The sequence below is a fragment of the Rhinoraja longicauda genome, chromosome 7 (genome assembly GCF_053455715.1).
Source record: "Rhinoraja longicauda isolate Sanriku21f chromosome 7, sRhiLon1.1, whole genome shotgun sequence".
Taxonomy (NCBI): Eukaryota; Metazoa; Chordata; class Chondrichthyes; order Rajiformes; family Arhynchobatidae; genus Rhinoraja; species Rhinoraja longicauda.
Window position 1 is genome coordinate 50415322 of NC_135959.1, and position 13467 is coordinate 50428788.

Below are 13467 nucleotides of genomic sequence, written 5' to 3' on the forward strand. Positions count from 1 at the left end.
CCACAATCGACTGCCATCTTTACCAAATGCTCATGGTCTCCAGGTTGACTGCTTTTCTCTAGGATTGTAATTGATATTTTTCCTCATCCTAACTGGTTTCTCCATTCTGAACTCACAGTATTAACATTTTCTGCATTAAAATGTCGCTGGGAAGCTCTAGGTGATGAGCGCTGCTGTCAATCACACCATTTGCCACCTCTGCTGCAGAGGTGATGGCTGATGCTGCTTTTGTTTTTCTTAACCTTAAAATTGTTCATTATTCTTCCAAATCCCATCCAGAACATCCAAGATTAGATTTCTTAAAAATATCACTCTTCAATATCACTTTTTGACTTCATTCTCTTCATCGGAACCATTAAAATGGCATTTTTATGGCATTACTTCTCTCAATCACAGTTGACAGATACTTGCCCCCTCTAATTTATCTATTTTTTGACTGAATTACAAACAATAGACACAAATTCTTTGACTGTACAATTTTATTTCAGAACCTGGCCGTCAGCCGCGTTCGACGTCACAATGGGACCCGCCCAAGTGACGGCCAATGAGGGGGGTGGGGGCACGATGGCCGCCAGTAGCGGGACCTGCCAGAGTGACGAGAATGGTGGCCAAAGATGGGGGTGGTGGGGCTGCTGAGCCGTCGAGCTGCCGCTGTTGCTGAGCTGTCGAGCTGAAACTTTAATAAATACACCTCACCGCCGGGAGGATCGGCTCCCGTCCCGGCGTGCTCCACATCTGACCTTCCTCCCATGGTGCAGCGCGGCGGCAGAGGGCCAAACAAGATGGCCGTGGCCGCCGAGCTGCCACTGCAGGAGAGGTTTCCACCCAACAGGTCCACGGCTCGCTCTGGCCGACTCGATGACCGCCCAGGGCTGTGTTGAGTGGCTCTCTCTCCCCTTTCCTGTCACCCCTAACCAGCCCACCGCCCCGGGGAACACTCTCTGGCCGCCAATGGGTCCACGGATCATTAGTTGGGGAGGGTTGCCAGGCCCGCAGGAGAGGCTCGCACCCAACGAGGGTTGCTGCGCCCGCAGGTGAGCTTTGTACGTAGGGTTGCCAGGCCCGCAGGAGTTTTGGGTCATTTGGGGGAGGGTTGCCGGTCCAGCATGAGAGGTTTGCACCCAATGGAGGTTGCCGCGTCCGCAGGAGAGATTTAGACCCAATGGGTCCACGCCGGTCGAGTTGTATTCTAAAAGCCTTTGCACTTTTAACAGTGGGGACTTCTTCAGAACTGCACTGTATATAGGATCATCGTTATCTTGTGATAAAACCTAGAATTTCTGCTTTTTTTCCTAAAAAGTAAACAGCTGTGTTGCCCAGCAGTCCCATGAACTTTCTTTAAACAATTTTTTCACTGCACCGTCTACATTTTGTAAAAAATACATCTATTTTTTGGCACTAAATTTATCTGCCATAATTTAACTCAAACACCCAACTCGCTATTGACATAATTTCTAAAAAAACTGCATACTTTGTCATTTCCAACTTTTCTCAAGCCAAGTAAGTCAAGCCCAAGCCAGTATTTTCCCATCTTAAAGCTCCCTGTAATTCCACACTTACATTATCTTTTATGAAAAGCAATGAGAATAGGTTGCATAAAGTTGGTCTATATCCCTTGAGACGGCGATTTAATACATTTTTACGGCATTACAGAAGATGCAGACAAAAATGTTGCCATCAAAATAGTAAATACATAAGATAGACATGTATTAGAAATTTTAATAGTTATGCTTCATGTGCTTAAGTTTAAGAGGATTTGATGGATAAGGTGTTGAAAATGAAAATGCTGGCATTGATGATAGAATTGCAGAAAACTGATGGGGTGCCCGATCCATGTACAAGACTGAAATAGTAATCAAAACTGTCATATTACGTGCATTTGGTTGGAGATCTATTTTATTTGAAATGACAATGGATAATACGTCAACATGACAAAAGTTGGGAAATATACAAAATAGGCTAGCCCCCTGTGCCATACGGTTGGCTGTTAAAGTAGAAAGTGTGGAAGAAATAGTCAGAACAATGTTAATATGATGGGTTAATAAGATGGCAGCTACCATAGTTTGAAATGTGACCAGGATGGCAATAGATTTACTGACAAAGAATGATCAAAATGCCAAAAGGTGACGGTAGAGTAATGGGCTTGGATTGTACAAACTAAAGCAAACTAAAGGCTGCTTTTAGAACAACCATGGGACTGTAAGATACAAGGCAGATAATGCCTCGATTGAAGTGAACGTCCTAATGGACATCAAATGGAAGGGATGACAACCGAAGAGCAGTGATGGGCAAAATGAGAATTATAATGCAGATAAATAGTCAGTTAAATGCCAATGACACAGTCTTCTAGAGTATAATGAGAAGGAACACTAGAAGCAGGCAAATATAATATAAGGAATTGAAAGTGAGAAAAACATAAAACAGATGGAGCTCTAAAGAACACATGTAGATGAAGATAGTTTAGCAAACAATGTATCAATGTGGTAGTAATCGACAATGAATATGTAACAACACAAAGATCATGGTAATATCAGATCTTACAATGGTATACAGGGATGAACCAAAAGTACCAGCACAATGAAAAAGAGGTTTTGTGTTACTTTGGGAAAGTTCAAACATAGGGAGCTAAGGAGCCAGGATATCTCACTCGAGCCATTTCAACCCACTTGCCACCCTAAAAAACATGCTCAATGTTTTTCACAAAAAGCCAAACAAGAAAATGGCATGCAGAAGTTAGACTGTGCAGTATATTATTGTTTTTTAATTACCACTGCAGTATCATTCTGCAATTCTGATGCAAGATACCAGAAATACCTTTATTTTCACACCGTGGGACAGATGGACTGGTCCAAAAGGCAGACGGATTAGATTTGAAAAGACTAAAGTTAAACCCTAAAAATAAGAATCGGTGCATAAGTGCCTAGATGCAATTAGATAACAAGAAAACGAAGAATCTTTTTCAAAACCCTATTATTCTCCTCACACTTAATATACTTAAAAAACATTAAAATAAAAAGTCATATGCTAATTTCCATAATGCTTTAAATAATTTAGAATGTTGTTAAACCCTATAAATTAACAAAATAGAAACATTAATAACCAAAATTAATCAGTTAAAACTCAAACTGGAATATACAGCAGAATACCAATATTTCTGAATGGTAAAAGGAAAATGCTTCGATTCACAATGTTCAAATCCCTGTTCTCTCATCCTACCAGATGTCCGAGGAAATGTTAATGTAATCCTTCTATTTGACAACACAAGTTTATGCAATCATAAAGCCTGCACCAAATACTCAATATCAGAAGAAATGCAAGAAAGGTAGCACCATTGAGAACCTGAATTTGATTGCGTTGGAAATAGTGTGCAATCCTTGTCTATAGTACCAAAAGAACACTGAATTTATGGAGAAACATCGATTGACAATGAATGATCGAGAGCAACCACCACAAGGGATTGAGCACATTGAGCCTCTTTTTAATGGGGTTATAAAAATAAATTGTTTTTATAATCCAAGAGTGGACATGGGGAAACTTTATGCACACGACCATGTAGAACACGATAACCTCCAAACATTTAGGATAAAATAATTTAGGGATTTTCTTATACAAAAGAATAGTGAAATTGGGAAGACTTTGTGACATGAAGTGGATGATAGCATTTAAAAAAAGTAGAGACAAGCATTTGATTACTTGGAGGCTCATGAGGCCAAGTGTGTGACGTTGACAAGAAGGGAATACAAAGATTTCCTTCCTAGAGCACAGGATGATTGTACAATAACAAGTAGCAAGAAATATGATGTGTCTACAGAGGATAAAACATAATCAAGGACAGTTTTGGAAATAGGAACACATCTTTTGGTGCTCACACTAGACTATATTCAAAAGCTATGCTGACAAGTAAAACATTATTTGTGCTAGCAGAGCAACTTACCAGTTTGTGGTCTGTTAAATGTAGTGTGTTTGGATTTATCCCCGGTTGCAAAAGCAGTTTCCAAGCATTCTGTTGAGTTTGAAGACAACAAGCTGGCCATTGAAGACTTCGACAGAGATGCAGCTGCTTTACGAAAATCAAATCCGCCACTAGTGATATCCTGCAGTTTATTCTTAACAGCAGACGGGTCACTTTGTACTTGGTCTCTTGAGGCAGATTCTGTGCTTTTAAAACTGAAACCAAACAAGGATCCAGTTGCTGAATTACCAAAGGTGAAAGGCCTCTCTTTCTCATTGCTAAAGATGGATTTCAAATCAGATCCAAATAGAAATTTTACTGGAGGTGATTCTGTCAAGCTGGTATTTGCTGACTTGACTGCAGTACTGGGACTTGAAACACAAGTACTTGTTTGCTCTGTTGTTTCCTTAATAGTCTCTTCCAGCATTGACACTGAAATCTTACAACAAGGAGATTCTCTTGGTGTAGTTTCTCTTGAAGATAATGGTGTGACTAATGTTCCTTGTTCTTGAGCCTTCTTGGCTTCTTCAAAGAGGTCTCTGAAAGAGCTAGCAACTTCTTGCTGCTTGAAACGAACAGCTAATTGTTCCACCTTTGCAACATCATCTGCAAAATCCATTACACTCCAAATAAAGGCTTTTTCAGTTCCTTTCATAGGTTCCATTTTTATGTCGGGTGTTAGCCAGTGATTGGCACAAATTTTTAACACCTGATCCCTTCTCATAACTATCCGAACTTTTTTGGAATCATAATTTTGTAAGATTTTCAGGTCCCCTATTCCTCTTTCTTTCCACTGGCCCACTTCTTTGTCATAGCGGTAAAGTTTAGCTCTGTGACAAAAGACGACTTGCTCATTTTCCTCTCCTGTTGATACATCAATCAAATCAGGCAATGGAATAACTGGCTCAAAATGCTGAACATCCTTCTCCTCCTCTGGCCCAAATTCTGAATCTTCATCTGTACCTAGAGACAACCCACTCTGGTTCAGTTTAGGAGATTTTAATGGACTCAAGCTTGGCTGGAAATTAAAGTTAAATCCAGATGCTGTATCACCAAAGCGAAAAAGATTTTTCTTCACAGGACTGATAGTGTCAGGAGACCCATATGCAGTGCTAGATACACTCGTATCCAAAGCTTCCTCACGTAGATCATAATTATCCCATTCTAACGTAGGTCCAGTACTTTCAGAATGAGGTTTAATTACTAAGGCGGAGATGCTGCTGCTTTCAGATATGGAACTCAACATTAGATTCCCTTCATCTTTCAAGCTTCCTTTCTCATCTTTCAAAAAGTGTTTCAGGTCTTTTAAACCACTTTTCATTTCTTCAGCTTTTTGTATTAGTCGAGCAGTCTTGCCATTGTCCAATAGTTTATGAGGAGTTTGTAGTGGTATATCTAATAGTAATCTTTGGAATTCTTCAAATTTGTCCTTAAACTCTTCAGCCAGCTCTGGAGTCTTAAACTTTGCAGCTAGCTGCTCTGGCTTTGCCTCACCATCTGAGAAGTCACTAGCCAACCACATCCATGCCCTATCAGAGCCCATTAAGGGTTTGAGATTCATAGTGGTAGTGATCCAATGATTTGCACACACTTTGAAAACCTGCTCCCGACGCATTATTATTCGAAGCCGGCCATTGGCTTTGTTTTGGAGAACTTTGAGGTTTCCAACACCCCGTTCTTTCCACTGGCTGCTTTCTGTATCAAATCTAAATAGCTTAACTCTCTGTGAATAAAGGTCTGTTTCATCTTCTTCACCAGTAATAAGATCTACTTTCTCAGGCATGAGAACCACAGGGTCAAAATGAATATTATCTCCCTCATCAGTTCTGTACAGTTCATCATCGTCATCTACAGAAGCGGCCTTTGTACTTCTTGCTGAAAACAGCTGCCGACCCACTCCTTCAAAACCTTTGAAATGAGGATCTTTATGGCCAAATTTAAATCCATTATCTGCAGTTTTTGCTAAATCAGCAAAGGTGGAGGTACTCGTATCTATACCAATAATAAAATCTTGACTTTGGTTTGAAATATCAGATGCTGGAACTTGGTCTCCGTCAGATGTTGAAGTAATTCTCTCCCTCTCTTTTTGCTCAGCGAAGGCTTTTAAAAAGAGTGCGGCTGATCCTTGCTGACTACCTTTATTAGTAGAATCTTTGCATGTATCTGGCAACCCAAATGTGAAGCCACCACCTGAACTCGATGAAGAAAATGTAAATGCAGAACTGGAAAATGGTTTTGAAGACTGAGACGATGTCCCAACCTTAAAGGCTGTAGAGTCGTTAACATCATGGCCAAATTTAATGCCACTTGCAGGAAAGTTTACTTTGAACCCCATTTCAGGTGCATCTGATTTAGGACAAATACCACCAAGAACAGTAGCAGTTTTATTGTTTGAGTTGGGTGCCTGACAGGAAATACAGTTTGTCACTGTTGGATTATTTCTCACACAACAATCTGCACAATCCCACTGTCCGTCCTTTTTGGAAAATACTCCATCAAATGATTCCTGTGTGGATGTGCGTGGTTTTTCAATGAAAACTGACTGGACAGCTGAAGTAACAACCGGGACCGTGGCATTTGGCTTAGGTTCCTGACAGACAATGCACTTTGTAATTTCTGCAACATTTCTTGTAGAACAAGTGTCACAATCCCATTCGCCTTCCTTTCTGGAAAATATTCCTGTAAATGTCTGTGTCGAAGTAGGGGCTTTCTCACTGAAGGCTGACTGGCAAGCTGAAGTAACAACTGGAATTTTGCTATTAGGTTTGAGTGTTTGGCAGCATACACATTTTGTCACTTCCATTTCATTTCTCACATAACAAGCTTCACAATCCCAATGTCCTTTTTTGGCAAATAATCCTTCTAATGTGCCTTGTGTCGAAGTAGGGGCTTTCTCACTGAAGGCTGTAGAGTCGTTAACATCATGGCCAAATTTAATGCCACTTGCAGGAAAGTTTACTTTGAACCCCATTTCAGGTGCATCTGATTTAGGACAAATACCACCAAGAACAGTAGCAGTTGTTGAAATTCCTGCAGTTTTATTGTTTGAGTTGGGTGCCTGACAGGAAATACAGTTTGTCACTGTTGGATTATTTCTCACATAACAATTGGCACAATCCCACTGTCCGTCCTTTTTGGAAAATAATCCATCAAATGATCCCCGTGTGGATGCGCAAGGCTTTTCAATGAAAACTGACTGGACAGCTGAAGTAACAACCGGAATTTTGCTATTAGGTTTGAGTGTAGAGCAGCATACACATTTTGTCACTTCCATTTCATTTCTCACATAACAAGCTTCACAATCCCACTGTCCTTTTTTGGCAAATAATCCTTCTAATGTGCCTTGTGTCAACGTGGGTGTTCTCTCACTGAAGGCTGACGGACCAAATGAAGTAACAATAGGAACTTTGCCATTAGCTTTGGGTGTCTGAAAACATGCAGATTTGGTGTCATTATTAGGAAATTTGTCACCAAAACCTATTGGTTTGGAAAAAGCTGTAATCTTCTCTGTTCCTTCAACTGCATTTCCATTTTGCGAAGTTTGTGAAGTAAAGGGCAGGCTCTGTTTTCGATTAGTAGCATTTGTACTTCGACAGGATATACACACAGAAGCATCAGCTGTGTTTCGTACAAGACAGGAATTACAGTCCCATTCACCATGTTTCTTTAAGAACTGAGCACCAAATCCAGAACCTTTAGTAGACTTAACAGTACCCAAGTTAACCTCATCAGACTTTATTTTGATTCCTATTTTCTGTTCTTGACCCAACAGACTGCTTGATTTTAATTTCTGACCTTTAACCAAATTTTGTGCTTCTTCAAATTTGGTTTTAAACAATGCAGCCTCATCGGTTGTTTTAAAACGAACAGCAAGTTGCTCAGGTACTGGCTTTTCGTCAGAATAATCTAACGCACACCAGACCCATGACTTATCAGAACCTGCATTTGGTTTTAACTTCATATCGGCTGTTATGTAATGATTTGCACAGATCTTAAGAACCTGATCTCGTCTCATTAGGAGCCGGATTTTGCCAGATGTCCTATGTTGTAGCAGTTTTATGAGCCCAATGCCTCGTTCCTTCCATTCTTTGGTCTCTGTGTCAAAACGGAAGAGTTTAGCTCTGTTGGAAAACAGTGATTCCTCATCTTCTTCTCCAGTTTTTACATCTACTTTATCAGGAAGGGGTACAACTGGGTCAAAATGTGGTCCATCTTCTTCATCGGGTACACTGTTTTGTTCATTTCGACCATCTTTGTCTTCTGCATTATTGCCAGAAGTTGCCACCTTACCAGTATCCTTACAAGAAAATACCTGGTTACTCAATACATTGTTGAATGTATTTTTGTTTTGTTTTTGAGCCAGAAAGCCATTAAAAGAGTCCTGCTCTCCCTGGGAAAAGGAGTTCCCTTGACTGTGCATTCCCTGTGCAGACATTTGACCAAGATGCAAATCATTTTTTACACCTCTACCTGCAGTTAAAATTCCTAGGAGGCTATCACTGGCAGACGATGGGGGTGTCTGGGTTTTCATCTGTGGCGAGGAAAATGTAAAATCTCCCTCATTATTCTTGAAATTTGAGTTAAATTTAAATGTTGTTGTGGGTGTTGAGTGCAATGGTCCAGAAACCAATGAATTCTTTGTAGCTTCATTTTGCATCTGTTGATTAGGTGTTCCAAGCCTTCCTTTAGCTTCTGTAGGTTTCATTAGATGCATTCCCGCAGGTGGCTTGGTGAAGTAACCGGGCTCTGGCAAAGGTGGATTTGTATTTGTTTGTGGAACGCCGTGATTGTAGAAGTCTTCACCAAATGGTGAAAGCAGCCCAGTTGCAGGAGATTCGAAACGCAGCTGTGGCCCATACACGTCTTGCGAATAAATAGATGCCGAATTAGTTTGAATAGGGGGTGTATGAGCTTGTTGTTCGTATCCATACATAGACTGCTGCGGGGGAATCCGACCAATTCCATATGCAGGAGGCTGTTTTAAATGAAAAAAATAATGTTAAACTGCCAATACATATACACATCCAAACTAAGAAAATTACTCTGGGTACCTTAGTTGGAGCCACGTTGGTAGCTGCTCTCAGAAGATATTGGGAATTGTATGCAGGAGATTGATTGTAGAAAACCGTTGATCCTGAGGTAGCAACTAAGATTATATTAGTTTGTACCATTTATCTAAATGTCTTTCTAGCAAATAAGATATTCATATGACTCATTCTTTTAAAGGATATTTATGTTACTATCAGTTTAAACGATATGAAAACACAAGTGTTACCATTACAGCGTAACTTAACATTTAATCAGTTTTAATTTAGTAACAATTCTTAATTGATCTAAAATGATCAAAACTGAATTACAACAGTTTATCTCTATCTCTGACATCTCCCTCCCGTTTCTGGACCTCACCATCTCCATCACAGGAGAAAAACTAGTGACGGACATTTATTACAAGCCCACCGACTCGCACAGCTATCTGGACTACACTTCTTCCCACCCGGTCCCCTGCAAAAAGTCTATCCCCTACTCCCAATTCCTCCGTCTACGCCGCATCTGCGCCCGGGATGAGGTGTTTCACACTACGGCTTCCGAGATGTCCTCGTTTTTCAGAAAACGGGGCTTCCCCTCCTCCATTATAGATGAGGCTCTCACTAGGGTCTCTTCTACATCCCGCAGCTCCGCTCTTGCTCCCCATCCCCACACTCGCAACAAGGACAGGATCCCCCTCGTTCTCACCTTCCACCCCACCAGCCAGCGGATCCAACATATTATCCACCAACATTTCCGTCACCTACAACAGGACCCCACCGCTGGCCATATCTTCCCATCCCCTCCCCTCTCTGCGTTCCGCAGAGACCGTTCCCTCCGCAACTCCCTGGTCCACTCGTTCCTTCCTACCCAAACCACCCTAACCCCGGGCACTTTCCCTTGCAACCGCACGAGATGCAACACCTGTCCCTTTACCTCCCCCCTCAACTCCGTCAAAGGACCCAAACATTCTTTCCAGGTGAGACAGAGGTTCACCTGCACCTCCTCCAACCTCATCTATTGCATCCGCTGCTCTAGATGTCAACTTATCTATATCGGCGAGACCAAGCGCAGGCTTGGCGATCGCTTCGCTGAACACCTGCGCTCGGTCCGCATTAACGCAACTGATCTCCCGGTGGCCCAGCACTTTAACTCCCCCTCCCATTCCCAGTCTGACCGCTCTGTCATGGGCCTCCTCCAGTGCCATAGTGAGGCCCGCCGGAAATTGGAGGAGCAGCACCTCATATTTCGCCTGGGCAGTTTGCGGCCCGGTGGTATGAACGTCGACTTCTCCAACTTCAGATAGCTCCTTTGTCCCTCCCTTCCCCTCCTCCTTCCCAGATCTCCCTCTATCTTCCTGTCTCCACCTATTTCCTTCCTTTGTCCCACCCCCGACATCAGTCTGAAGAAGGGTCTCGACCCGAAACGTCACCCATTCCTTCTCTCCCGAGATGCTGCCTGACCTGCTGAGTTACTCCAGCATTTTGTGAATAAATCGATTTGTACCAGCATCTGCAGTTATTTTCTTTTACAACAGTTTACTTTGGTAAAAAGCAATTGCACATTATCAAAATGTAAAACTTGCTAATTACATTTAATTTAAGGGATAGCAGAATTTGTCACAATTTAATTAATTATCTCTTCTAAGCTACATAGCTAATTGCTAAATATATACAACTGTAGATGAATAAAGTTCTGCTTCAATAACCAATTTTAAATCAAGATAGACAAACACAGTCAACTTTATTCTGGCATGGAATGAAAGTTCCCCTGCTCCCCTTAAAAGCAAAACTTAGATTTCATCCCTGTATTACATGGCATTCTTTTATTAATCAGCTTTATATTTACCTGTTAAGGGTGCACCCTGAAAACTTTGTACTCCTTGATAATTTTCAGCACATGAATCATAATTATCCCTGTGCCATTGGGAGTGTGGGGATTCCGTTGTATTTGAACTGTTCATTTTAAGCTCATGCACTTCACCCTGGAACATTTTGAATAAAGAGAAAATTGTGTGCATCTTCCCTCGTTACTTTAAAATATACATAATTTTAGTACATAGCCAAAAAGATTGATGAAGAACAGATTAATGTTAATGATTCAAAGTGCATTTCCTAAAAGGGAGACTAAAATTTTCTTCAATTTCATTCAATATAAATTATGCAATGTATTCTCATTAATTCGGAAAGAGATGTGCTACTCTAAATTCACATGAATCTTCTACCAGAAGTAGTTTCTTTCCGATCATAAAAACATCCTAACTGGAATGACATGCATTCCATCGGTCTCCATTTGCGACAACATGATTTAATTTGACACTGACAATCTTCAGAATGCCACTTGCATAAATGAACTAAATATTCAAATTTCACATACAGTAGGGAAACTTCCAAATTTGCCTGCCACTTAGCAGATCACAATTTAATTTAGAGAAACAGTATGCAAACAAGCTCCTCAGCAGAATGAGTCCATATCGAACATCAATCACCACTCCACACTAGTTCTATGTTACCCCACTTTCGTATCCACTCCCTACACATATGGGACCTTTTTACAGTGGCCAATTAACCTACGCATGTCTTTGGGATGTGGGAGGAAACTGGAACCCCCGTAGGAAACTCACGGTCACAGGGAAAATGTGCAAACTCATACTAAATAGATTTGCCTAGAAACATTAATTCATTATGAAAGCTCAAGTTAACTGAATTTTATGAAAAAAAATATTAATTGAAAATATTTTAATGCTGAAAAATGTTACTTAGTGCCCACTAGAGTGCCATTTACAAAGAAAGCCTTTTCCCCATTTTTCTACATTACGCATTCTACTTGAATTTCTATATTTCGGAAGCTTACATACCTTCAGTTGTTCCACTTGTCGGCAAAGCATCTGTAGCAAATGTTTTTGATCTTCAGCCCAGCGAGGTGGAGTCTTTGGAGACCACTGAAGAAAGATCACCAATTAAGTCACACCAATTTATTTTGCTATCCCATTTACGGTGTAGTTCATACTTCAACAGGAATTTATTTTAGGCATTTAGGGAAATCCTGTTCAAACCAATACCCATGTCCTCCCATGTAGCAAAATATTGTCCCTAGAAGTGTACTATTTCATATTTCCTATGACAAATGAAGATGGCCATTTGCCCATGAAGCTTATGCCCCTCTCAGAACAAGCCCACCATTCCCTCAACCCCACTTCTCTGTAATTTAGTCACCTTCATGCTCACTAGCATACTGTATCTAATCCATCAGTCTTCGCTACCTATACCTGGGCAATTTACAGTAGGCAATTAACATACTAACAAGCACATTTCTGGGATGTAGGAGAAAAACAAAAGCACACAGAGAAACCCCATGCAGTTCTGGGAGGTGCTAATTCCACAGACTGCATTGACGGTCAGTATGAAACACAGATGGCTGGAGCTGTTTGGCAGCAGCACTATCTGCTATGTTACTGTGCTACTCAATGAAACTGCAAATATCATTAATAATTGTATCATTTACATATCTATTTTAAGGCAAAGCATCAATGAGCAAGGAACTCTGCTTTGACGCCTTATCAAACTAGTGGAAAACAATCAATGTGATAGCCTATGTTTTTGAGTACAAGCCCAAAACTGAAATAGACATAATTAATCTGGGAGCAAGTACGTAACCAGAAATGACTGGGGAGCAGGAGTGAAAAAGAACAGAAAAACAGCATTACACTTACCAGACAAGTCTCAAAATTATTTTCCTACTAAATCTAAGTGGAAGCTTATAGCATTTATAGCTTACAGCAGGTTTAAAACAATTCGAAAATACGGCTTACCTTATAACTTTTGCTTGGCGACGGACTAAGTTTTATTGGAGATACGGTAGAATGGTTTACTGGTATCATCTCTGGAGAAGTGCCATTTTCAGCTGTCTCAGATAATTCATTTATTTCTTCTCCATGATCAAGCTCGTCATCATTGTATTCGTGAAGATGCTGATTTACTGATTCCAGCATTTCTTTTACTGCATCTACTGGTACAGGCAACTAGTAAAAATAAATAATTAAACTGAAATAATTGAACCAAAGGACAAGGTTGGCTGCAACAAGGTGAGAATTACAAGGGGTGATATGGATGAAAAACATTTCCCCAGCAACAGATGGAATTTAGACAACCTGTGAAGAGCTGGGAATTATAAAACCAATAATTGGAGACTGGACTACATGTAGATTAGAGATTGCACCCAGCAGATGGAAGACCCAAGGAGTTTAGAGATGAGCTTACTTGGTATTAAGGTGTTGAAGGCAGAGCTTTATTCAATGAACAATCTCCCGACATAAACGTTCTTACTGTGATCCAGGACTGAATGTAGTGCAGGAGAGGTGGCATTCTCCATAGACATATCTTTCCTGTACATAAATTGCAAGGGGTTTGGAGTCTTGCAGATGGGGGCCATCACCAGTCTTTCAAAGTACTTCTTTAAAGTCTTTATTGCAGCTGCTGGGTGGTACTTTG

The 13467-nt window shown here is 40.8% G+C and overlaps 1 protein-coding gene across 1 annotated transcript in view; it reads right to left on the bottom strand.

Annotated features, from left to right (window-relative positions):
* Positions 1 to 13467, bottom strand: part of LOC144595631 (E3 SUMO-protein ligase RanBP2-like) — a 61540-nt gene that overhangs the window by 10340 nt on the left and 37733 nt on the right. Inside the window, exons 16-20 of the mRNA XM_078403211.1 lie at positions 12789 to 12998; positions 11835 to 11918; positions 10826 to 10961; positions 9004 to 9086; positions 3935 to 8927 (exon numbers count right to left, since the gene is read on the bottom strand). Coding sequence (XP_078259337.1) covers positions 3935 to 8927; positions 9004 to 9086; positions 10826 to 10961; positions 11835 to 11918; positions 12789 to 12998 — 5506 coding nt within the window. The remainder of the gene's footprint in view (positions 1 to 3934; positions 8928 to 9003; positions 9087 to 10825; positions 10962 to 11834; positions 11919 to 12788; positions 12999 to 13467) is intronic.